Source organism: Xenopus laevis, chromosome 3L (genome assembly GCF_017654675.1).
Source record: "Xenopus laevis strain J_2021 chromosome 3L, Xenopus_laevis_v10.1, whole genome shotgun sequence".
NCBI lineage: Eukaryota > Metazoa > Chordata > Amphibia > Anura > Pipidae > Xenopus > Xenopus laevis.
This window is the reverse complement of record NC_054375.1, coordinates 134007351-134034985: the sequence shown is the minus strand read 5'-3', so window position 1 is coordinate 134034985 and position 27635 is coordinate 134007351. Positions and strand designations below refer to the sequence as shown.

The 27635-nt window shown below is 41.1% G+C and overlaps 1 protein-coding gene across 20 annotated transcripts in view; it reads left to right on the top strand.

The window, feature by feature from the left end:
* Window positions 1-17367: 17367 nt before the first annotated feature.
* camk2b.L (calcium/calmodulin dependent protein kinase (CaM kinase) II beta L homeolog) overlaps window positions 17368-27635 on the top strand; it is a 95053-nt gene continuing 84785 nt past the window's right edge. For 8 of the 20 annotated variants that reach the window (XM_041584990.1, XM_041584986.1, XM_041584988.1 and 5 more), the window contains exons 1-2: window positions 17368-17823; window positions 24071-24165. In XM_041584990.1, coding sequence (XP_041440924.1) covers window positions 17765-17823; window positions 24071-24165 — 154 coding nt within the window. In that variant the 5' untranslated portion in view covers window positions 17368-17764. 20 annotated transcript variants of the gene reach the window in all.

Below are 27635 nucleotides of genomic sequence, written 5' to 3'. Positions count from 1 at the left end.
ATAATCCCTCAAAACCTTCTATGAACTGGTACAACACTATCCTTACTATTTGGATTTTCCTCCAGGTGCATTTTCTGTAAATATAGAGCCATCTACAGTGGCCTAAATCAGCTAATTATCTTCAGTTTGCTCATCCTTGACTTTCATCATACTATTGCATGCATCTTTCAGGTGCGATTCTTTTGAATCGCTGAATGAGCACACTCCTAGTGGAGAGGGATCCCTCATTTCCATTGCAGCGCTGCTTGTTTTAAATGTTTTTAACCAGTTCATGGCATGGTGGTAAATAAATATTGCCTTTTATCTTTATCTACAGAATTAAGTTGTAATTCATCATTATCGTTTTGGTGGACTAGATAATTGGAGGTGAAGTCCCTTTCTTTAAATAATTATAGAACTGTATAATAATCAACCATTTACCATCCACAGAGCTAACCTCACTTTCTGCTCAGATGTTGCTAATTTGAGACAACACTTAAACTTAGCTTCTCAGCAGCAAGCCAGAGCACACTGAGCATGTGCAGAGTCAATGACACTCAAAGAAGATCAGAAGACGGTGAGCCGCTGTGGACAGATTTAAAGGCCTGGATAATAACTGTTAAAAGTCTATGGCATTTCTAGCTTTATTCTATTTTAAGACTTTAGCGTTATAATCTTTGGTACTGTTGCTTTTTAATTTGGTATTACAGGGAGTCGGAGGTGTTAATTTGTTATATGAAGTAGATGTCTACCCAGGAATGAAGTGTGAGTGGGTTTCCCCAGGTATTTCTATTGTTCATGTGGCAAGTAAAGTGAAATAAGCAAGAGCACTGGATAACATTAGTGATGGGCGAATTTATTCGCCAGGCGCAAATTCGCGGCGAATTTGCGCGATTCGCCGCCAGCGAATAAATTCGCAAAACACCTGCGAAAATTCGCCGGCACCAAAAAATTTTTTTGAAAAAACGGGCAGCGGCGTTGGAAAAAACGGGCGCCAGCGTCAAAAACGGGTGCCGGCTTCAAAAACGAGATGCCGGCGCCGTTTCGCAAATTTTTGGCCGTTTCGCGAATTTCGCAAATTTTTCGGTGAAGCGAAACGTCGCAAATTCGCCCATCACTAGATAACATGGCCGGAGGTCGGTGGACATGCAAAATGAGACTTATCAGCTCACATGACTGTTCCCCCCTTAGACTAGGGTTGCCATCTGGCCTGGTCGGTAAAAATGCTGCTTGGTGACAATGTTTTTAATAGGGAAAAACCATAAAAATATAGGATGTCCGGTATTTTTTTCCAGATAAGTTGGCAACCCTACCTTAGACTTAAAGTTTATGCCAGTGTGGCTCTCATCTCTGAAGTGATGGGTTAAAAATTAATTATTTTTTACATCTGAAGAAAGTGTGAGGTATGCCCACCAGGTCGTCCTAGCCTGAAGAGCTCACACTTGCTCCCTGCTGTTTATGTCACTTCGCAGTCTATTTTTCTCCCTGCCCTGAATAATAATGGTGTCCCCCGCCTCCTCCATAGCTGTGTCCATGGAAACAACCAATAATAGCTACAAGAACTTGCTTACTGTGTTGTGCAGTGCTGAGAGGGACAGAGCGAGAGACAGATAGAGAGAGACAGAGAGAGATGTGCAGCTGGACAGAGCTAGAAAATGACAGAGACCCACTAATAGACATAAAGTAGATTGACGGCAGGGGCCAAAGTGCCCTCTCAAGCAGCATGTGACACCTTCTCCCAACATGGAGCCCATGGTTCTCGGGCAGCGTGTGGCAGAAAGTGCGTACAAGGCATGGCATGAGTATATGGGGCAAATTCACTAAAAAGGGCAAAATCGCCACACTCTGCGCCACTTCACCAGGCACAAATTCGCTACCACTACACTAATTCACTAAAATGCAAAGTTGCGTCTCTGTAGCCGAACAATGGCGTAGTTTTGCTAGTGTTAATTTCGTCACCAAGAGCATTTCATTGCGAAATTTCACTAATGTTCATTTCTGCTTAGTGAAACTTCATTAGTACTCTTACACTTAGGTCAATTAGAATAGGATGGGTACATATACCTGTAAGTCAAATAGACGTCTTTATTAGAGGTGTTGGTGCAAATGCTTGAAGTGGCCACTTATTACAACAAATGTCCAAGGAAGCAAAATAAAGACAAAAGAGATCCTCCAATGGCCTAGACATGAACCCACCCTAAAACAAATGTGGTATGCCCCTCAAATGGTTGGAAAAAAATGTTAACACAAAAATCATTAATAGTTTGAACTTTTGAAGGCAATCCCACTTTAAAATATGAAAAAATGCCAGCGTTTTTTTAGAAATTGTATGACTTTCTGGCATATGATGTCACTGACATAAGATTGAGGAGATGTAGCTTCATCTTTTCAGTTCGCCTGGTCTAAGCTGGCAAAGGAAACTCTGAAGAAAGGGGCAACGTTATAGAAAATTCGAACTTTAGTCAATTTGCGGAGTAAAGATCGCGAAAATTTGCTTGGTGATAGGGCGCGAAACTGCGCTAATGGCGGTCTCTTTCTCTAAAGAAATTTCCTCTACGCCAGTAAATTGGCGATGTGCCTGGGATTTCTGACAAATTTTCGCTAGCAACGGCCACTTTGCCGTTTAGTAAATCTGCCCCTATAAGCCCAATTATTATATACCAATCAAGTAACTGCAGGCCAAACAACTTTAGTTACTTACCTGACATTATTTTTATATTTCAATATTTTATAGCTGCATAGGTATAAATAGAATATATATTTGCTACATAAACCAGAGGTCCTACAGCTACTGTTGAACTTCAACTTTAATCCCAAGACTGATGAGCATGGTTCTTGGGATGGTAGTTCTACAAATGCTAGACATGCCTAACAAACACTGTGCATTTGTATGGCAGTGATTTTAGCCATAGTCAATTATAGACATAGTATTCTATATCTTCACTTATTTATTAAAATATCTAGTCGTTGGCTTCACTAAATGTGCTAAAACCCGCCAGTTGGGTTTCTGTTAGTTTAAAGCCCTTTAAATGTGTGTGTGTGTGGGGCATTAAAAGACCTGCAAGTACAGCACTGGCGCAGTAGAACCAGCAACAAAGAAGAACTCGGAAAAATTGTCTATAACCCATCGCCCATTAGCGCTGAGAATATTCTTGCGACAAAATTAACGCCGCTCGCATGTTTACTAAAGTGCAGTGAAACAAATTTGCCCTGGTGTTAATTATGCAAACGTAGCAGTACATTTCAGCGTTATTTCTCCAGGACTGCAAGTTTTTTGGTGCTCATTTAGGTTAACTGCATAATCTGCTTTAAATCTTGCAGATTTTTTTTTGGCACCATTGCCAGTGGCCACACTAATGAATATATATATATGAATGAGTTTTATAAAATAGTATTTATTACCAGTTATTAAATATACTTATGGCCAATTAAGTACTAGCAGGAATAAATTATTTTCCCATTATATACATTTTTCTTAATAAACTCACTAAAAAAAACATTTGTAAGTATCGTTCTTCCCCAGTGCAATTACTAATTTCCGTTCATTATGTTTATAAAACTGACTATACTTCTCTTTTACTATACAATAGTACTGCTTGCATTCAGTATTGCAATATTCCAGATGGGGGGATCGAGGTGGCAAATGGGCAGAGGTAAAAGCTAAGGAGCACAAATGGGTGCAAGGAGCAAGACTCCAATGGGTGCAAGGAGCAAGACTCCATGTTGGAAGGTCCAGTTTGCAACTATGTCCTCGCTGCAAGTGCTATGTAATTGAGCACAGAGGGGCACAACTTTATCCTCCTTAGGGGCAAATTTACTAAAGGGCGAAGTGACTAACGCGGGTGAAAATTCGCCAGTGTGATGTAATTTCGGTACATCGTCGATTTACTAACGGGCGCCGGTGTAACTTCGCTAACGAAGGAGATCGTAGCGGTACTTCGCTCCCTAACGCCTGTGAATTTGCCCTCTGGCGAATGGACGTAACTACGCAAATTCACTTAAGATGCGAATTTTACTGAACGTTACTTCTTGCCCATACTTGCCTTAGCCACCTCAGACAAAAATAGTTGAAAAATAGTTGAAAGTCCCAAAAAACACTAGTGTCTTTTTCAGGGTGATAGGCTGAAAAATAGCGTAATTTTTTTGGGGGGGTTACCGGCTTCCCCACTACATTTCCTACCATATGGCACATAAACTATACACTGGGTTCATGTGTATAATATATAACAACTTTATTTCATTTTATTAAGGTTTCCCAGGCTTGTGTAGTGTAATGTATTTGCTGCAACATATACGTCCATTCAACTTTAACTTCCCGCCATATGCAAATTAGCCAACGCTAGCGCAACTTCGCTTGGCGCAGTAACGATAGGGCAACTTGCCAGCATTCGGCGCGCTGGACGCAACTTTGGATTATAGTGAATAAGGCGAATCTACGCCTTGCGAAGTGTTGTGCTGTAAACAAAGCCGTCACTGTCAAATTTCCGGGGGTTAGTGAATTTGCCCCACTGTCTCCCAGTAGGGAGTAAATAAGACCCTCTATTTTCTAATGAGCCATCATCTTATATTTATATATTGTATCTGTATTTCAAAGAAATTCTTTCATATATTCTATTATATAACAGTACTTTGTATGCATGTGTTTGCTGTATCTGTGCACTGACTCCTGTCTATAAAAATACACATACTGTATCTGAATACTGACGGATGTCTATATCTGCGGATAATATCCAATTAAACTCATAGGTGTCTCTATAAATAGCAGCTCTAAGCTTGCTCCCTAACGTTAAGCAATAGCAATACCTCATTGGATATGCACAGTCTGATCAGGATCCAAGATCTGTCATGCTCTCCACGGAAAAAAAATATTGGCCCGCCATGACAGTTTTCACCACGCCATATGTGCTAAGCCGTACGTATTCATGCTGATAAATAATTCATGTGCATATGGTTCAAAATGCAATAGTTCCTGGGAGCAGGCTGGTTCCTCTGGACTGTATTATCAAATAAACTCGGTTTTCATAAATGGATGCAGTTAAGGGTGCAGATTTGTGTCCCCATTAAAGTGCCATGCACAAAGCACTTGTGCCTATTTGCAGTTTGCTATAGAAATTAGGAGTGCCCTCCACTCATTGGTCTGTTGTGCTCACCTGCAAGTTTCCCTCTCCCTTAGTAAATGGCCCTTTTAATCTCGGCTGTTTTTCCCCTCTCCATACAAAACACTTAATAGAAGATGTGTTTTGTTTTTTTTGTACAGGCTTAAAATATTCACTTCTAAATATAGCTGGATGGAATACAAAAAAGAGAATGTTCAGCATTTGCACGAAGAGGGAGAACATTTGGTACCTGTGCAGGCAGCATTTAAGACAGGGTACATTTTTGATCGGTAAATGGGCACTGGCTCAGGTCTTGTAATGCGGGATTTGTGTTGATTTCTACACCTGCCATGCTCAGCTATATAAAATCCTAGGTGGAGATATTTACAATTTCTTTCCTGCTGCAAACATGTTGGGATTGAGTCTGACATATCCAATTAAACATATTCTCCTTTGAACAGCTGATATTTGCCTGGTTTCACCATAGGCTGATGGGATTTTCCTTTCTAAATGCAGGTGGGCCTGGCATGACAAGCAGTGCCGGGCCTACTCGGCCGGGCGCCCTAGGCAACCCGGCCAATACTTCGCCCCCGCCGCTTGCGCATGCGCAGAAGGCAATGACACGCGAGTGCGCATGCGCCGAAAATGCCACAGCTAATGAACATAGCGGTCTGAGCTAGGGGAAGGCGTGAGAAGAGGTACGTGCCTGGCGCCCCTGTGCCTTTGCGCCCTAGGCAAGTGCCTCTTCTGCCTACCCCTAGTTCCGGCCCTGATGACAAGTGCACATTCAGGCCCGGATTTGTGGAAAGGCCACCAAGGCCCGGGCGGGGTTTTAGGGGGGCGGCAAGCTGCCCAACCACACCCACATTGGTTCAAAAACATAGGCGATGCGCTGGAGATACAATCATTTTTTAAATCTTCTGTGTGCCAATCCCCATTGCTCCAGTCGAGATAACTAGTTTTGTATTGCCAATCACTGCTTCAGTATAGGGAGAGACTGGCAACTCTGCCTGGACTGAGATTCAGAATACAACCCATGTTAGTCCATTAACACACCACTCTATGGCAACTTACAGCAGTTAGGGTTGTCACTTGGCCGGTATTTTACAGGCCTGACCAGTAAAAATGATGGTTGATCCCAATGTTATTAATAAGGAAAAAAGATAAAGCTATAGGAAGGCCGGTATTATTTTCCAGAAAAGGTGGCAACCCTAACAGCAGCCACTCTGGCAATTAACAGAATATCAGTCACAAACAGAAAATTATTAGACTGCTAAACCTTCAGTCTTTCTCCTCCTGCCGGTCCAAATACAATCTCTTCAAGTATCAATATAAAATGTCCAACGAAATGGCGGGAGTAAATAATAAAATATAGAGTGTATGTAATGTAGTATGTTATAGAATAATCAAATCACCCTTTGTGGCCAATCAAATGAGAGTGTCTTAAAAAGTTAGAGTTAAGTTGCCCTTTAAAACCTTTATAGAGGCCAGGGAGGGGTTGTAATGTGAGGATATCAATCATGTGGTATCCTATTTGCCAAAAACAGACAGCACCAATTCATGCAGCAGAATTTCCTACTCTTATACTTTTTCAGATGTGCATCAATAAATTAACTTGCTTCCCACGTGGAACCTTAGCAGCAATCTATCAATAGATTAAAACAGAGGTGCATCGGCCAGAGCGTAAACATTTTTTATTATTTAAAAATCATAAAAGTAATGCACTTACACTGTGCTTTAAAACAATCTCTTCTGAGTCCCAGAAGTTTTGATGTTCAGGTCAGGTTGATCAGTTTTCTGGCCATTCCTCCCTGGCCTCTATTAAGGGTTTAAAGGGCAACTCAACCCAAACTTTTTTTAAGGCACACACATTTGATTGGTCACAAATGATGATTTGATTATTTTATAACATACTATACTACATGCACTTTATATTTTGTTGTTTACTCCCCCGCTAGCCGTGCGGCGTTGGCCATTTGGTTGGAAAATTAACAGCGTATACAGATTCATACAAGGTATACAGTACAGGTAGTACATATATAAGGGAACCAATCATTGGTTGGGTCCTGAGAGCTAATATTTACTGTGCTTCACTATGGCACATGGGGTCCATCATATTGCATTTGTATTGGCCCTTGGTTGATAAAAGGATTTCTAGTGACTGCCTTGCAGATTGCCAGTCCTGGCCTGATCCCAACCGTTTACCTTGTTTGCAATCTCTGTGCCAAAGTTTTTTCCTAAGTCTGCCACTCGTTTGACTCGTTTTCTAATAAATAGGACCCCCTAATTCTTCTTCCGATATATATATATATATCATCCAAGTAAGGCTTTATTGTGTATGTATCTTTATTTAACTTTATCTTTTTAACTTGACTTACATTAAAACTACTTAAATTGCCAAAAAAAACCCCAATCTATTAGGGTAATAAAGATACTGTATATACTATCTAGTTTAGTTTCACGTTATCCCCTGCTATAAGGTCAGTATCCCTAACCTACTCCATTATTATCTAATATGCTTGGAACTCTGCCGGACCAATAGGGTATCATCAGAATGTCTGGCACACCAAGTCTCCTACTAGCTACTCCTTAACTGTACTATGTGGTACTTATGAATAGGAAGATCTTGACGCTCAGATGTGTGTATTAATTATATGTCAACTCATCACAAGCAAAGAAAGGAAAACTATTCTTATCTAAGTACTTGTCATTGCATCCATTGATTATGGTAAATCTCTTCCAATAGACCTTCAGACTGTCCTATCCCCAAGCCATGAATATACAAAGAAACTCTTGGGCCCTTAGGACTTTCCACCATGGAGATTTATTCAAATAATTATATTCCAGTCTATAAAGGTGCCGTACAGCAGCAGCACATATTGACTGGAAGTCCATACTGAATTCAAACACACTGCACAGGTCCCCTGTCTGATCCAGTGTTGGACTGGCCCACGAGGATACCAGGAAAACTCCCGGTGGGCCCAGGTGTCAGTGGGCCCTTTTGCTTCTAACTATGTGGCCAATTTCATGGTCATTCCTTATTTAAGTTATTTAAGTTTTATGTTTTTTTAATCATTTTTCAATCTCAACATAAAATAAACATTATTTTGTTGTCAGGGTCACTGACCCCAACTACATAGAAATTGTTATCTTTGTTACCCATCCAATTATTTTGATGCCCCAAGTGGTCATCGCCATGGTTTGGCAACTCATGCTCATGTTCAATGGAACATGTTGGAGGTTTATTATCCATAAATGTTGATATTTGACAACACTACCTGATTGCATCCCTATTCTTATACAGGGACCCAGAAACCAGTAGTTACCTTTCTAACTTAATAACATGTGGGACAAATACATTGATAGGTTCTTTTGAAATTTATGAACAATAAAATAGTCTACTGAGGGTAGCAATAAAGAAATGTACCCAATAGGTGAGCTTATTCCTATAGAGCAGTGGTCCCCAACCAGTGGCTCACAAGCAACATGTTGCTCCCCAAACCCTTGAATGTTGCTCCCAGTGGCCTCAAAGCAGGTCCTTATTTTGGAATTCCTGGCCTGGAGGCAAGTTTTGGTTGCATAAAAACCAGATGTATTGCCAACCAGAGCCTCATGTAGGCTACCAGTCCATATAGGGGCTACCAAACAGCCAATCACAGCCCTTATTTGACATCCATGGACTTTTTCATGCTTGTGTTGCTCCCCAACTCTTTTTTACATTTAGATGTGGCTCACAAGTAAAAATGTTTGGGGACCCCTGCTATAGAGTATATGGGATAAGACTTTTGCCAATTACCCAGGAGCAAACAAAGACATGAGATCCTCTTATGTAGGAGATTTTGTGCAATATGCTACTAAAATGCCCTCTCCGTTGAACAAAACTTGGTTTGTTGTCCATATATTGGAATATATTCAAGCTGGCAATACATTCCCTGGTTTGGTCAGTCCTACAAAAAATTTTTCAATGTCCTAAATATAGTGAATAAAATACCACCTGTTTGAAAAAATAAGGATATTAGAAGTCACTGAGGAGTACCATGGCCATAATAAAATCAGCAGGCACAAGTTTCAGTGAGTCATGTGACATAGTCTAGACTAGAGGAAAGTCATAGCTCTTGTATATATGGATAATGGGTTGAGTGCAGAGGACCTCTTGTCTTTGTCTTTATGATCACAGCATCATTGCACCCCCACATAATGGTTTATAATTTAGTGGTGAGCTCAACTTTCCCTTTTTTGCTATAATTTACCCAGGACAGGGTTGGATTGGGCCCAGACCCGAACCCCGCCAGCGATCCCCCAGGGCTGGTGGCGATGGCCCCTGTAGAGGGGTGAGGAGCAGCAGAGGGGCCACCTGGGGGGTGCTGGGGCCCTTGGGGCAACAGAAAAGGCAGTAAGACAGATATTCAGTGAGTTGCTTCATCTTAAGAAGATTCATATTACCAAATGTTAAGTTACTGATATATATGCTCAGATAGCTTCCAGCTTAATAAGATCTTTGCCAACTAACACAAGGTAAGAGACCCCTCTTTCACCACCATGAATTGGTATCATGGAAGTCAAGTGGGTCTTGCATGCACAAACAGGCACACCTCTTAAAATCTTGCTTCTGTAGACAGTAGTTAGACATAGAGTAGATAGGCATTAAAGAGCATGTAAAGGCAAAAAAATAAAATCCCATTTTTACTTTCTTTAATGAAAAAGAAACCTATCTCCAATATACTTTAATAAAAAATGTATATAGTTTTTATAAGAAACCTGACTGTATGCAGTGAAATTCTCCCTTCATTTACTGCTGTGGATAGGAATTGTCAGATGGTCCCTAAATGCTGAGCAGGGAAACAATCATATTTATGAACAGCAGGGGGAGCCCCCGCCTTACTTCCCAGCCATGCAGAACTCAAGCAGCTTTGTTTATGACGATCCCTAAGCAGCCCAGACCGCACTGAGCATGTGCACAGTCTTAGTCTTGCAAAGATGTTTAATAAAGTTACAAGATGGTGACCCCCTGTAGCCAACTTTGAAAGCATAAATTATTTGTTTGATTAGGCTTGTGCTGCAGTAAGTTCATGTTTATATTTACTATACAAAATACAGCATTTCTAGCCTTATTCTATTTTAGACTTTACATGCCCTTTAACAAGCACCTTGGTGCATAAATCAGGGTCACCTTTCTTCCACAACAAGGTGACCTGAAAATGAATGATCTCCGTTCAATGGACGGGTGGGTATGGATCAGTCACATGACTCTCTTCCACAGACAAAAAATACTCAGGTTTCTCTTGTTATTGTCAGTGCCTTTTGTGTATTTATGGCTCAACATTTATTCCTTTACTTTTACTAAAAGCCACTCTAGAGAATCCTAAAAGGCTTTCAGAAAATTAAATAAATAAAGGTTTATTCAATGGAAAACAATGTACTTGGGCTGCACAGACAGAGCATCTTACTTGTAGCTTGTAAACACATTCCAACAAACTCCAGTTAACCAGATCTCTGCCCACGGCACCCTGACCTGGAGTCGGCTACTGGAGAGGAACATTTAGCATGTCCATTTCTAGTACCAGATTCTAATGTTATAGAGGTTACCTAAGCCTGTGAAAGTGGTTCCTATTGGACCCAGAACCCTGTTGTATTTTGTATGTATTTTGCTGGCTACATAATAACTGAATCACTTTTCTTTGGACAATATAGTTATACCTGCCTTTGGACCATAGTTATTCGAGCCCACAGTATGCATGTGACCCCAAATGTGGTCTTAATCCATAGGGCCAGTTCTGTAACAAGATAATCTTCCAAAGACAACATTTACTTTATTTTTATTTTTTTGATGATTTCATGATATACAATGAAGGACCAATCTGATCAGCTAAATCAGGGCTGGATGTAGGGTAGGGCAGAAAGGACTTGTTTCGCATAACAACTGTTACATATTTTCAGCTGGCAGTTTAGTTTAACAAGGCAGGAAGGTTGCTGATTGGAACATCCCTGAAAAATGGAAACCCACTCAAATAGTCCTCCATTGGTAGGTCCAACTCATTCCAACTTTCCAGTCCAGTCTCCAGTCCTGGTCACTTACATTTAATTTAAATCCTTAGATTTAAAGGGATGGTTCATCTTTAAGTTAACTTTTAGTATGTTATTGAATGGCCAATACTTAGCAACTTTGCAGTTGGTCTTCATTATTTTTTTTTTTATAATTTATTTTGTTAAATTATTTGTCTTCTTCTTCTTTTAAGCTTTCAGATGGGGGTCATTGACCCCATTTAACACAAATCTTCTGTAAGGCTACACATTTATTGTCATTGTTACTTTGTATTACTCATCTTTCTATTCAGGACTCTCCGATTCATGTTCCAGTTTCTCATTCAAATCAGTGTATGGTTGCTAGGGTCATTTAGACCTTACAAGCAGATGGCTGAAATTGCAAACTGGAGAGCTGCTGAATAAAAAGCTAAATAACTCAAAAACCACAAATAATAAAAAATGAAAACCGATTGCAAATTATCTCAGAATATCCCTCTCTACATCATAATAAAAGTTAACTCAGGGGTGAACAACCCCTTTAATTTATAACTGCACTTCCTTGCAAAGTAGAAAAGCAAAGATACAGCAGTACATCTTTATCTTGGAGTCTGGGGAAGTATTGTACTGAAACTGATGCTGCCATGATTAAACATATCCTAAAAATCTATTTCATTTGATAGAAAAGGGCATCGCTTTAGTTAGTAAAGTTTACTGGCTATTTTTACATGCAAGACAATTTGAAACTCTCACGTATATCTATGCTATGCGCTAGCAATTCTTTATAAAGACAGGGGCTGAACAATGCATTGTGCAAGGCTGCGCTCTAAGGTGCTGAGTGATTCTACACCAAGACAAGTGAATGGACCATAATGGAGCGTCTCTGGAATCCTTCAGAATGGGAAATAAGCAATTGAGTCCCCAGGCTTGATTTGTCATCCAGGAGTATTTATCCTACTGTTACGCACACAGGGAAGGATGACTCATCTGGCCATATTACTGGTTTGTTCTACCTGATAGACCACTGTCCTAATGACACTGCCTGCTTACACTATATTCTGATAAAGGAGCCCCGAAACTTGTAGTTACCCTTTTTACTAAACAGGGATGCACCGAATCTAGGGTTGCCACCTTTTCTGGAAAAAAATACTGGTCTTCCTATATATTTGTGTTTTTTTCCCTATTAATAACATTGGGATCAACCATCATTTTTACCGGCCAGGCCGGTAAAATACCAGCCAGGTGGCAACCCTAACCGAATCCAGGATTCGGTTTTGGATTCGGTCAGGATTCAGTCTTTTTCAGCAGGATTCAGATTCGACCAAATCCTTCTGCCTGGCTGAACTGAATCCGAATCCTAATTTTCATATGCAAATTAGGGGTGGGGAGGGAAATTGCTTGACTTTTTGTCACAAAACAGGGAAGTAAAAAATGTTTTCCCCTTCCCACCACTGATTTGCATATGAAAATTAGGATTCGGTATTTGGCCGAAGGTTTTGGTCGAATCCAAAACAGTGAATTTGGTGCATCCTTACTAAACAGCATGCAATATTATAAAAAATGTATGGTATTTCAACATTTGTGGACAATGCTTCTAATGTGGGAAGTGATAAAGAAATGCTCCCCCCGTAGATAAATATGCAAATATACAGAGAAGGTATTTCCCATGTGCTCACAGGGGACATCGAGGGACGATAAACTTTAGGGCAGTGGCTCCCGAACTGGGGTCCTGGAGTTATAACAGGGCATAAGGATACAGCCTGAAGATGTCTGCTCCTCTTCTAGATGCACGTAAAGGCCTTGCATCAAATTATATTTGCTGTCCAAGAAATTCATGAAACTATGGCTGATACACCAAAGTTTTACCTATATCTGTAACCTTGTTATGAGCTAAGGGGAGCCCTAACCAAAAGAATGGACCTCCAAGAGGGGCTGCCCAAGTGTAACTCTAAATTTACAATGCTGGGCCTACAGAAGAGGAACGTCAAAGTCACTATAAATATACTTTGGCAAAACTCTGTTTTTTTATTGGTCCTTGAAGTGATTATTGAAAGTTGTGGGTTACCTGTGGAAAGTTGATGCAGTGATACATTTCACTAATGCTGGAAAAGGAAAAAATTCTAACGAAACAGAAACGTAGCCAAACTAGAAGGTGAGCTTCAATAATTGGAATCCATTATCCTGAAACTCATTATCCAGAAAGCTGAAAATTATGGAAAGGCCATTTTATACAAATGATCCAAATTTTAAAAATGATTTCCTTTTTCTCTGTGATAATAAAACAGTACCTTGTACTTGATCCAAACTAAGATATAATTATTACTTAAAGGAAGCAAAACCAGCCTATTGGGTTTAGTTCATGTTTACATAATTTTCTAGTAGACTTTAGGTATGAAGATCTGAATTACAGAAAGATCCATTATCTGGAAAACCCCAGGTCCCGAGTATTCTGGATAATAGGTCCCAAACATTTATAAGCAACGGTATAGAAACGAAAATTTTGATTAGTATATTATGGGGAGTGAACAGGAAACTAAAGACAGAACATGAGTAGTTTCCGAGGGTAATTGTATAGGGTTTGGCCTCTCAATGCTATAAAACCTACCACATATAACATTGACTACACAATAAGTATCTTCTAGATTAGTGTAAATTTGGAGGTGGAGCTGAGGGGGGGGGTGGGTTTGAGAGGTACCTGGCTCAGCATTGGGGAAGGTGACATCATGCGCTGGCGGATGTGATGTCACCCACCACTGGACATGATGTCACATGCATGTGCAAACCACAGGCGGGACACTTGCACTAGTGCAGTAATCCGTGACAACCAATAATAATTTGCTTTCATTGTTCTTCCTGCAGCTCTCTGAACAAATCTCTTCACCATAATGGGTTACTGCCCATGTTAATGAGCCCATGTCTGTCCCAAATGACATGATATGTCCTACCTGTACAAAACCTGTATAGGAATGAGAGGCCCAGGCACTCCTGTACAGAGAGGCCCAATCCGCTCCCCACCAGCCTACTATATGGCAGCCACTCTGGCATTTGCCAGAACTCACAGATTGCCAATCTGGGCCTGGCCTGCAGACCAGTTAAGGTAAGGATTGTGGAGAATTTGATACACTAAAAAGCTCAGCTTGTGGGTGAATTTGGGGTGAATATGTAATTGCTGTCTTAGGTATTCTTGAAACTATGACCATTACACAAATACGTTTCTCTATATGTACTGATTTCATGAGCTACGGTAGTTCTGGCCAAAGGATGAACCTTCAAGCAGGGGCGTAACTAGAGAGGAAGCAGACACTAAAGCTGCAGGGGGAGGTCCAGGAGGTATAGGGGGGTCCATGAGGCCCAAATAAAGAGCAATCTCAACATATATTGGTAAAACAGGACAATCTCTGGATATTCAGAGTTCCCTGAAATTAATTTGCTGTGGGGCCCAGTAACATCTAGTTACACAACTGTCTTCAACGTGGGGCTTGAACTGAAAAAAATTGGCAACCACCAGTCTTATGTATTTTTTTCCTAGTAAAAGAGAATGCGGCAAAGGATGCTAAGGAAAGAAAAAAAGACACAAGTATAGGTAGTGTAAATATCAGAATCTCAGAATATCAGAATCGAACACAGATGTTGACTCCATAATCAGCATCTTACATTCCCCACATTAGTGTATCTGAACATTTTAAAAAGTAATTCATGGTTGGAATATACCTCTTTGCTCTCTGCCCTCCTCCTCCTCAAGCAAACTCATAGAATTCTAAGGGTAAAACTACACAGGAGATTTTGATCAGATTTTTGGGGTCTGATCCCACTATAGCTAAAATGTAAAGTCGGATCAGATAAGTTGTATGGTCTAGTAGTTTGTTTGTGCGTCTATATGTGACAGTCAGTGTGTTTCAAGAACCAGACACCACCATTTGAATTTGAAGAACAAAAAATTTCGAAATTCGACCATCAAATGAAAAAACTTGAATTCAAAGTTTTTTCAACAAATTTGGCAATCCTGCGGTTGAATAAAAATCATTGATTTTAGCGATCGATCGAAGGATTTTCCTTCGACCTCTAAAGACTTAGAAAATGGTTGTAGAAGGTCCCCATAGGCTAACATAGCACTTTGGCAGGTTTAATTTGGCTAAGTATTGAAGTCTAAGTTTTTTTTTAAAGAGACAGTGCTTCGATTATCGAATGGTTGAATATTCGAACGATTTTTACTTTGAATCGAAGTCGAAGTAAATTCGAAGTCGTAGTATCCTATTCGATGGTTGAAGTATTCAAAAAAATACTTTGAATTTCGAATTTTTTTACTTCGAATTCACTTCGACCCTTAGTAAATCTGCCCCCTAGGGTTGCCACCTTTTCTGGAAAAAAATACCGGCCTTATATATTTATCTTTTTTCCCTATCAATATCATTGGAATCAACCATCATTTTTACCAGCCAGGCCGGTAAAATACTGGCCAGATGGCAACCCTACCGACACCATCCAACAAAATCTCCTGTGGAGTTTAGCCCTAAGGTTCTAGGCCCAAGCCCATCTGGTTTTATAGACTTGCAAGGACAGCTGAATCAGCACCTGAATGTTCCATCTCTTGTCCTTTACGCTCTGCAATGACAACACAGGCTGTAGTAGAACATTGCATAATCCTGACCCATTCCCTGGAGGGAACAAATCCTGTTATGAGAACATTTTACAGACCACTGGATTCCTTAATATGGGAAAAAATGAGCACACTTGCGTGCCTCAACAGACCTGACCTGCTCCCCCTCCCCATGTCATGGCTATTTATAGTCACATCTTGACTTTAAGAATTAAACCTTAATTTCTCCCTCCTGACACTTCAATTTACGAAAGGGACTCCCCTCCTTTGTTGCGTGAGGTGGGGGTAGTATATTACGATGTAATTGTTCCAGTAGCTGTTGCCATGGTAACGTGGCACATGCTGCATCTCCATGCATGGTTTGGGCCAAATGCAAGTAGCCACATTCCCAACCCCCTTTCTTTGACTACTAATTGCCTACACTACAAAGAGTTTGGGTGAAAAGGTTGCAGTTTAACCCATATATATATATATATCTATATATATATATATATGTATTCCAAATTGCTATAACACTCCAGGGCTACACTTCTGCCCTTTGCCATAATTCTCTCCCATGGTGGCTACTGTAACAAGTTCTTTATCAGCCTCTCTGCTTGAAATATAATTTACAGGTATGGGACCTATTATCCAAAATGCTCGAGGTTTTACGGATAAGGGATCTTTCCGTAATTTGGAAGCCGAAGTCTATTAGAAAATAATGCAAACATTGAATAAACCCAATAGGCTGGTTTTGCTTCCAATATGGATTGAGCATAACTTAGTTGTGATCAAGTACAAGCTACTGTTTTATTATTATAGAGAAAAAGGAAATAATGATTAGAAATGTGGATTATTTGGATAAAATGAAGTCTATGGGCGGCGGCCTTTCAGTAATTCGGAGCTTTCTGGATAACAGGTTTCTGTATTACAGATCCTATACCTGTACAGTACCCTCAAGTTATTTGCATTCAATGTGAAAGCGTCAGTGTTTATGTGAGGAACCCCAGCATTATACAAGCCCATTATCTGTAATTTTGTTCTTCATTATGGAAGCAACAGCTGTCCACTGATCCCAGTCTTACTCATTTGTGTATAAATGGCTGGGGATGCTAGCTGGTGTTACACAGCACCCGTCCATTAATAGGACTTGGTTTACAGTCTGTGGCCCACTAACAACAGCTCCCTTCATGCTTATTGGCCTTATTTCTCAGGGCAGCAGGTCCCAGATGTTGTTAAACTACAACTCCCAGAACCCACCACAGCCAACGCTAGGAGTTGTGTCCGTAATTTAAACATCTCTGCGCTAGGCCGTGGGCACCCATAATGAACCCCCAGAGGCCGATGCTGCAGTGTGTGGTTCTGCTGGACTCTGTATCTGCTGGACTGTCTGTATAATGCAGATGTATTTATAATCAATAACCAGTGTCGAAGTCTATAAATTTGCTTGGTTACACATAGGAGAGAGCCTGAGTTAACCTGTCGGTAACTGGAGGGGATCTGGCATACATTATGCTGCAATGCGTTGCAGACCCCAATTTTTTTCTCTCTCCATAGGATGGCACATAAATGGTTGCTTCTGTCCTGTCCTCAATACTTTTTCTCCTGTACCCCCTCCTGTTCTCTTCATCTCCCTGTATCTCTACTCTATCTCTGCCCTCCCTCTCTGCTTCTGTTTCCCTCCCTCCATCCCTCCCTCTTCTTCTCTCAGTCTGAAATTACTACAGGCAAGACACATTCAAAGCTGTCTCTCCTCTCTTTTTTTTTTTTCCTTTCTCCCATTTTCCCTAGATTTCTAACCAAACCCTTTGTCTCTTTCTTTCTCCATCCCCCTTTTCTGGCTTTCTGTTACCCTACATCCTTTTTTGGCATTTATTTATTGTGTGAGAGAGTGTGAGTGTGTCTGTGTGCGATAGAAAAGACGCAGAGAGCCCTACGGAAGGTGCAAGAAGGGAAGAAAAAAAAAGAAGCAATTAAAGGGGCAGGTAGACCACTCTCTCCAGAGCATCTCACTCCCTGCCACTCAGGACTGAACAGCTTCTGTCCCCAACTAAATCCAAGAAGCATCGCAGAGCCGCGATCTCATGCAGACATGGCTGTAACCTGCACTCGCTTCACAGATGAGTACCAGCTTTATGAAGAGATTGGCAAGTAAGTCATCAACCCATTCCTTACCCGCAGCTGGGCATCTGGGATTAGAAACACCCTGTTGGGGGGGGGGCAGCAAACCTATCTCCCTGGCTTGGGCTCCCCATTAGGATTATTTACTCCAATGCCCCTGGGTGCAAGTGGACTCGGGAAAGGGCCCTGTAGTGTAGTCAGGGTCATGCAGGGTGTCTATGGGAGTCAGTTTGTTACCCCAGTTCTTGATGTGACTGCAGATATAATTTACTTATGTCTACATGTGTCCTAGATGATTAATCCAATACAGGCATGAGAGTGCATTTTACCCTGCACGCAATGTTAATGCATTTAATAATCTATGCATCTATCTATCTATCTATCTATCTATCTATCTATCTATCTATCTATCTATCTATCTATCTATCTATCTATCTATCTATCTATCTATCTATCTATCTATCTTATACATATAGGTATGCTTGCATTTATGTCTATGTATTTGTATGAACAAGTCACATATAGATATACAGGTGCATACATGCATGTAAAATTTGATTTCTTGTACATTGTTGAGCATATGTTTCTGCAGGAGCACCTATCTAAAATTCTGTGTCTATATAGTGTCTGGGTGCCTGGCGGAGTGTCTGCGTACATTCCTTCTGGGAGGTGTTGTGAGATGCAGGGTGAGGTTTGGGGTGACCGGGACTAAGCAATGCTGAATACTATTCATAGATTGCAGGGGTATCATTTCTGGTTACTGGCAGACACCGGTAGGGTGGGCATGAACCTAATCTAATATACAGCAAAAATGGAATTTTGGGTTACATTGGTGGATAATCAGTGCATGATGGATGGGTGCTTGTTATAATAGCTGATCTATATATAGGGAGATTTTGATGGTGTGTTCTGGGTGACAATGAGAGGACCTACTTTGATTTTGGGGGATGGATTACAATAGTGGGAAATCCATGGGGGGTTGTGAGTGGAGATTGGTGCAGATGTTCTATTACCTTCTTTTAAAGCTGAAAATACTGACTAAGGGACAGATTCTTTTTGATTTCTGTAGCAAAGCTCTAAAAGATACTCAAAGTGCAGGGTAATTGTGAATCGCTGGTGTCTCAAAGGAACTGGAGTTATTAAATACCTTGGGCAGCTTGGCTTACTGACCAGTATTGACACATATGAATGAGAAATTGGCTGCCTGATATTGTCTACATTATGGTAAAACATAGCAAGCGTTTTGTATACATTAGGGTATTTGATGGATGATTGGTTAGGTAACACTGGGGTTGAAGACTCATGATTTGATTGGCAGGTGTATTGGTATCTCTGTGTCCCCCTGGATTCTTACACCACCCCTGCCCGCCCTCGTGTTCCTAGTCCTCCCTCCCCCAAGTGCTGATGTCACACTTGCCTCTCAAATGCATGAGGTTTTCAGGACAGGCCCTGTATGATGTGAGGTCACAATGTCACCAGGATGTTAAGCAGAGCAGAGGAACTGACCTGGCCTAATTTGCTCTAAACACAGACACAGCGGTAGGATTAATTCATTTACACCAAGACAGCGAACAGCTATAATTCCCTGTCTGTCTAACCTTATTACCCTTATTATCTGTTTGCTTTCTCTTTCCTGCAACCAGGTATTATGTATCCTATGTAGTGGATATGTGCATGAACCCTGGCAGTGCTGCTTATGCCACCCAGAAATATATGCCCTGCTGTACCCAGAATATGCAGGACGTTTTTTTAATAAGACATGCCTTTATTGGTTGAATCAGGATATAACTGGAAATGTAACATGTATGGACACAGTATATGGGAAACGGGGTATATCTGTTCTACAGAACATCCATAAGAATGACGCTACAAGTAGTGCCCAGCTGGCATGGCTCCTATACATGGGCAGCGGGGTTTTGCCCACTAAGGATTAATTATATCTTAGTTGGGATCAAGTACAAGGTACTGTTTTATTATGACAGAGAAAAAGGAAATAATTTTTAATTCATTTTTCATATTCGATTATAACGAAGTCAATAGAAGATGGCCTTCCTGTAATTCAGAGCTTTCTGGTCTGGATAGTGGGTTTCCGGATAATGGATTTCATGCTTGTACCTATAATACCCGACTCTCAGCCTTGACCACCTGCAGCACTAAATTATTGTACCAAGTGTAAAACTATTGTATATGAGTCAGATTTAACTCTTTTAACCCAGGACTTATGCCCAACAGTAACTCCTTGTACTGCACCCTGCACCTATAACAAGCCCCCTGCACACATATAGTCTCTGTTTTAAGATAGTAGGAGCTTTCTTGATGTAATGCAAGGGAATATTAGGATTTATGAATAGGAAGTCTTGACCCTAGTCAAGGATGAAATGAGGCTCTGTCTAAAGCTGACAATATACAGAATTTCTCAGAAAGACTGTGTAGTCAAACCATGGCTCTATGACGTTTGGGAAGGGAAGCCATTCCCGTTTTATAACTGTCTGTTCCTATATGGAACCTGGAGTATCTGGAAGATTGTGACCATGCACGGATATAACAGTGTAGTTGAACTATAGTACAGAACAACAAGGGATATAATAAAAAAAAGAAAGTGTTGGCTCAGCACTACCCTGCTGGCATTTGCCCAGCGGCACTTACACCCAAAAGGGCAGAGCTCTGCAGAAAACAAAAATCCTCATGCAATGTTTTTTTTTGCTCAGACTGTCGGTAAAATCCAATGCACTCTGCACCGAGGCTGCGCATGTTTTTTGCTCACGTCCAGACACCGATATTAATTTATTCCCCTCTGGGAGCATACAGAATGTGACTACATTGTGGGGTCAATAGAGACCTATATTTAGAATTCTGCTGGATGCGTATGAGGCTGTATCACAGATATCTGCAATTCCCAATGCAAGTTTAGCACTGAACAGCTGTCACCTCTCCCTGCCGCTTCCTCTGGCCGCATCTGCTATTCCAGTGCTGACCCCCCACACACACCACTCTCAGGCTGAGATGAATTAACTGGTGACAAAAACCTCCAGTGAGTTAAAATCTTTCCCAGTCCCTATATAATTCTTTGGAACCCCTTTATCACATGGAAACCGTGTTTGGACACATTGATAAATGGGCTCCTTAGAATCTCCTAGGAATTAGAGAGTCTTGAGTCACTGGAGAGTTTCCCCATGGCTTAATACATCAGTACCTGTCACTTGCAATCCATTCCATCCTGCAGCCATCTCTGTTATTCTTTTACTGACCAGGAAAATACACTCCTCTAACTACATCTCCATCTTCCTATGACTAATGAGCCTCATGCGCTGATTCAAACTCAGCTCCTCAGATATTTTTCTGACCATGCATGCAACTTTTACTTTACCCAAGCTGTTCCCTCCATCTATTACTTCTGCCAACCTTATAAATTCCTACCTATAATATCTCTTCTTTATTTCCCGGTCCTCAAACCTAAAATCAGTGCTATACAACTGTCTCGTTATAATGGGCCAATTATTTACAACACTACAGGTTCATGGACCAATTGTAAGAAAATTATGATGTCATCAAAAGAGGTCAATGGAGCACTTGAGCAGTCTGTGAGCCATAAAAACCTCTTTGAGGGCCACATCCAGCCCACAGGCTTCCAGTTGGACATCTCTGCCTTAAATCATTCCACCTGATTACATGCTCACAAAAGTGTGTTATATTTTATTCACCAGAGTAATGGAAAGCTTGGGAACAAATGCATTCCAATGATACCACTTTTATGATGATTGGGTCCTTCCACTGGGGTTGTGAAGATTCCTTGTATTGCTTTTGAATGCTCATGTCAGACATGTAGCCACATGTAAGCAGTGGGCCTAATTTTATGTCATAAAAATAAGTCTATGGACTTATTGGGCAGACAGAGGGTCATAAAAATGTCTTAGAGGACCACATCTCACACCTCACAAGGAGGCCAAAGATGATGTAATGAAGTTCTACTTTCTGGGCCAAATGTATTGGGATGAGACTTTTTTCTGTAGAACTGCATACCTTGGGCAAGACATTTATCCTGGGATACATGAGGACCACAGGCATCCATTCAAACTCATAAGTGGTCAGTTCACTGTAACATCCAAAACGCTTTCTAACAGTTGGACCAAAATAAATGGGCTTCTGGGTAGACTTATAAAACCAGTGCCAGACTTATGACATTTGTAAAGTTTATAGACAATGAAAGCGTTAGAGAACAAGGGGCGAGGTCAATGCGGGATGCTGTGTTGGGGAGAAACCACCCCCTAATGTTTAAATGATCAATTCCATTCAGTGTTGTTTAAGTTATTTTCTCAGTTCAAGCAGCTTTATAAATAAACATGGGCTCTAAGAGTTTCTCTTTTCATTCACTGTTGTCCTGTGATCCTTCTTTAAAGCTGTGGTCAGCCACAGATTTGGCATCCCTGGTGCACATACAGTAGTATAGAATGTAGAAAACAATAACATATATTTTTGGACCAAGACAATCAGGGCATGTACACTCTATGCCCTGCCCCAGCAGCACTCCTGTTCCATATGCTTGTGGGAGACTGCACTCTGTTTTACCCTTGAGCATCTTGATTTTGACCTGCAGTCTGTCTCTCTGTTATTACTCTACTGGCAGCAGAATCTGTCACTGTATCACATTACCGCCTACCTAAAGTTCACCATGTAATTATTGTAATCCACCCCCACCATAAAAACATGCAAGAAACAAGGTGAATTTCTAATCGCCTACAGGGTTTGACTGGCCTGCCAGAGAATCAGATAGTCTTCCCAGGCTTCCTCAGGCTATAGGGGGCAACAGACTAGTAAAATTTGCTTCTTAGCACTATAGAAGGTCAATATCCTTTAGCATTTTCTATGGCTGATGTTTGTGAGAGGAGCAGCCCTTGATAGCACTTTCTTGGTGATCTCTAGGGAGCCCAGTCTGACGCTGATATGAAACCTTCACCAGTAATGCTGCAGATTTATCCAGTACTGGCATTATTTCCAAAACACACATTTTAAGAGATTTAGGTTGATGGAGGTGCCTGCCCTGCAGAGCTTACAGTCTAAAGATGGTCAGCACTTGTCAATACAATGTAGAGTTTTAAGAGAGTTGCACAGACACCATATTGCACAGACACCATATTGTTGCAGGTGGGGAGATTACCCCTTTTATTGTGACCACCTGTGCATCAACTTTTCTGGGGGGTTTAACCCTCCCTTCGTCAGGAACAATTCATATTAATGGTGGTAACACACCAAATGGTTAGTGCTCACTGCAGGGATATCACTCATCATCATATTAAGACATACCCTTAAATCCATATACCTCATCCTCCCCTGTGGATAACACAACAACCCCCTTTCCCAACACATGATTAAACACCTTGGGGCACCCTAACAAGTATTTCTAAATGCTAACAAACCCCCACCAGTTTCGTCTCCACAGGCAGAGTATGGCACACACAGGGCAGGCAGAGTATGGCACACACATGGAGCATAGGGAAGGCAGAGTATGACACAAACAGGCAGAGTAGGGCACACACAGGGAGCATAGGGCAGGCAGAGTATGACACACACAGACAGAGTAGGGCAGGCAGAGTAGGGCAGGAAGAGTATGGAACACATGTAACATAGGGCAGGCAGATTATGGCACACACAGGGAGCATAGGGCAGGCAGAGTATGGCACACACAGACAGAGTATGGCAGGCAGAGTATGGCACACAGGGAGTATATGGCAAGCAGAGTATGAGTCACACGCAGAGAACATAGGGCAGGCAGAATACAGCAAAAGACCACTCTACAATGAACAGTTTATACTGTGCTACATACAGGTGCCCCTCCAGCAGTTTGTATGAGATGTGAACAAGTGAACAACGTGGGCACTTTCCCTATGGGGCTCAGGTGTGAACAGTACAGGGCTTTAGGGGTGTGAACAACAGAGGTGTCACAGGTGTGAACAATGCAGGAGATTACAGTCTGAATATGAGGTATCAACAATGCAGGGGCCAGTTAATCTCAGTACTGATACCTTTTAAAGCTGACACAAGGTAAGTAGTCACAGCAGCCAGACTTTCATGTGGGGGGGGGCACACAAATTGGGTTAGGGCCAACAATATCTGCTGTGTCAAACCACCTTTTTCCTCCTGCAAGATAAATACAGACAGGCCACATGGATAAATAAAGTGCATGCTCCACCTTTGAACTAGAATGAAGAAAATAAAGAGTGCAGATGGTTTATGTATATGTATATAAGAATTTAACTGGTGTCGTATCTGTCTCTTCCAGGGGAGCATTCTCAGTGGTCAGACGCTGTGTAAAGCTTTGCTCAGGCCATGAATATGCAGCAAAGATTATAAACACCAAGAAGCTCTCAGCAAGAGGTGAGTGGCAACTGCAAGACAGTGTGTTGAGATGCAGTCAGATACAAAGGTGCCTAAAGCAAGCAGTCTTGGTTAGTGATGGGCGAATTTATTCGCCAGGCACGAATTTGCGGCGAATTCCCGCCGGCAAAAAAATTCGCAAAACCACTGTGAAAATTTGCCAGCGTAAAAAAAAAAACATGGACGCCGTCAAAAACGAGACGCTGGCGCCATTTCGGCGAAACGCCTCAAATTCACCCATCACTAGTCTTGGTATATGGAATTGATTTATGAAACTATTTATATAATGGTGACAAAATGTGGAACAAAAAGCAGTGTTATAGGAAGCATTATAAGATGATAATGATATGGAGTCATAGGCAGAAGCAATAGTTATAGGGAGAGGGGTTTGGAGCCATGAATGAGTAATAGGGGACATAACATACATAAGAGCTCAATAGGGAGACTTAGAGGGATGCAAAAGGGAGAGGTGATATCAATATCAGCTGCTTAGAAGATGTTTATATCAAAAGATTGGAGGAGTTGTAGGGGGAAGTTACATGGATCTATAGGGGGATTGGAGCCATAACTGAGATGTTGGAACATATTTTATGCAGTGGTGATATGGGCCAATAGGAAGATTTACAATGATAGACCATAACAGGGAGAGGTATATGTGCAGCTAAGTAGGAGGTTATATAAATAGATTTGAGCAGTTAAAAGGGAAATGTTACATGGATATACTATATAGGGGCATTATAAGGAGCAGAAAAATGGGTAATAGGGAGGGTTATTTGGAACAATAGGAGAAAATATAAGGATTTGGTACCGTATATGGATCAATATAATGGGTTATAGGGAGATGGTATATAAACTAAAATTCTATGGATCATTGATAAGGAACTATGGTGGAGTAATAAGACAAAGGTTTATGTAGCTAAATAAGAGGATTTGCAATGAATAATAGGAAACAGCAAACATGGTTGCATGGAGCTAATACATAGTGCTAAACAGATTCATAAAAAGGATCAACATCAAAGAAAAGATAGTATTTGGATATTGTAGGTTGTATTGAGTACAGAAGTAAAGGTTATAGGATGAACAGATATCAAGAAGAATTAGAAGGAGAACATAAATGGCGCAGTGGGGATAACAACCAAAGGGGTCACATGTACCGGCACAAATGGAATCTGAATAATAATGTGCATGATATTCTATATGAAGAAAAAGCCGCCAGGAGCAGTTGATACTGGGATACACAGTTAAGTGTAGATGAAGACAGATTACAGTATTGTTTTTTATTTTACACCATAGCCTTACAGGAGAATAAAACAGAGTATTTGTAGGGTTATTTGTATCTGATATGCAATGATCACTGAAACATAAGATTACGGAAATGTACTTGCAAACTGTTAGTTACCGGTCTCAGCATAAGGCAATACTGAACTGCCCTGCCTCTTAGGTAAAGATGTAATACCCACCTAGACAGCTGTCTAGGATAATAGTTTTACACATCATTGTCTGCCTGTTTCTGTTTGTATCATTAGGCAGGTCACATGACTAATATTCTCTCTTTGTGGAAATTGTACCTCCACAAGACCACTTTTCCTTCAACCTTTGCCTTAACCTTAAATAAAAGAGAGATGCTATAATGACTGATGAGAACAGAAGAAACGTCAAAATATGTTTCATAAGTGTCAGCCAACTACAGGTTTTATTGGCAACTCTACAAGTAGTCATTTGCACAAAGACCAAGAGAAATCTGTATGGTATATGTAGCAGAATAGGGACAACCAACAATTAGGCTTCAGCCAGGAGGAAAGCAGAAATTACCCAAGCACAAAATGTTATAGTTTCATCTCTTTCTAATTCAGCCCAGCCTATTTTGTAACTGGTGTGCGTGTGGCAATAGGGATCCCAAGATTGATGGCAGCAGAGTTTGGCCAATGAGTAGTCAACAGCCTCCAGCTCCATGGTTGGGGGAGAGAAGCAAGAAATTGACCTAGACCTCACTCTTCTGTAAATCTAATGAGTTTACCCACAGATATCTTACGCTAACCCAGTGATCCCCAACAAGTGGCTCTGGAGAAACATGTTGCTTACCAGTCCTTTAGATGTTGCTCCCAGTGGCCACAAAGGTTTACATTTTTGAATTGCAGGTTTGGAGGCAAGTTTTGGTTGTATAAAACCAGGTGTTCTGCCAGTCTTCTGTATGCTGCCAATCACAACCCTTCTTTGGCACCCCAGGAAATTTTGTCATGCTTGTGGTGCTCCCCAACTCTTTTTACATATGAATGTGGCTCACGAGTGAAAAAAGGGGGACCCCTGCCCTACCCTATTCCCTGTCCATCTAGAAAGCCAAATGAGGCAATATTGTAAGACTAGTGACATATTCCCTTTCATCACTTGACCGCATTTAACTGTGGTTAAAGCTGCTCTTCTTGTGTACGCTGTACCAAAGATTGTTTGATGACCTACTGACCACACGTGTGGGATGGGAAGGAGCATGAGGGGTGATGGAATGACATTCTGGCACGTGCCTTTAGTACCCACAGTACATGGGCTAAGCTTCTTGGTGCCAGCAATACAAATGGATCATCAGGAGTGATGTTTTCCTTTCATTGATTGGTAGGATTCTGATGATGTTAAGCTGGCCATAGATGTTGAGATTTTTAAAAGATCAGATCCTGATCGTGAGACCACGATCTTCTCGGAACGATCGTGCGATCGTACGAATTTACCATCAACTAAAAAGACCAATTTGCCAGGAAAACAAAGGGGAGCTGCCTGCTTGGCCCTGCAAACATAGATAGATTGCACTGGGACTGACAAAGATTTTTTGACCTGGCCGATCAATTTCCTGACAGATGGCCAAAAAATTGTAAGATGTACGATCCTTTGAATCCCACTAACCGCACGATAATTTCGATGGATTGGTCGGACTTCCCTAAAATCGGTCGTTCGGCAAGAAGAATCGTCGCGTCTATGGGGAGCTTTACAGTGACAACCAATCACTACATATGTTTGCTGCCATTGAAATTATTGGATTACAGTTCATTAATCCCCCCCCACACTTGTTTACATCTCACCAGCTCTAACTACCTTCCTTCCATATGGCCCACAACATAGACTTTAATATCTCTCCTGTCAAAAAGGGTTTGCAAGCGTCTACGTTTTCTACAAATAAGTATATTTTCTTTGCTTGACGAGAGACTCCAGATGCAGTTAAAATGCAATGCTTTATGTACACGAGGCTGAAATTACATTAATGTTACATTGCATAAGGAAAAGAAGGCCTAATGTCACTGTGCATATTGTAGTGACATTCGTACAATCAAAATGTCACAATCCCCTGATCTTTCTAGACATGTATGTCTATAAACATGTAAATCCCATTCTAGAAAGTGCCTTTTATGATATATTTAAGAAAGGACAATGTTTCATGGGTGCCTTTTTGCAGCAAAATATCCCCCTAACATAATAAATCCCCC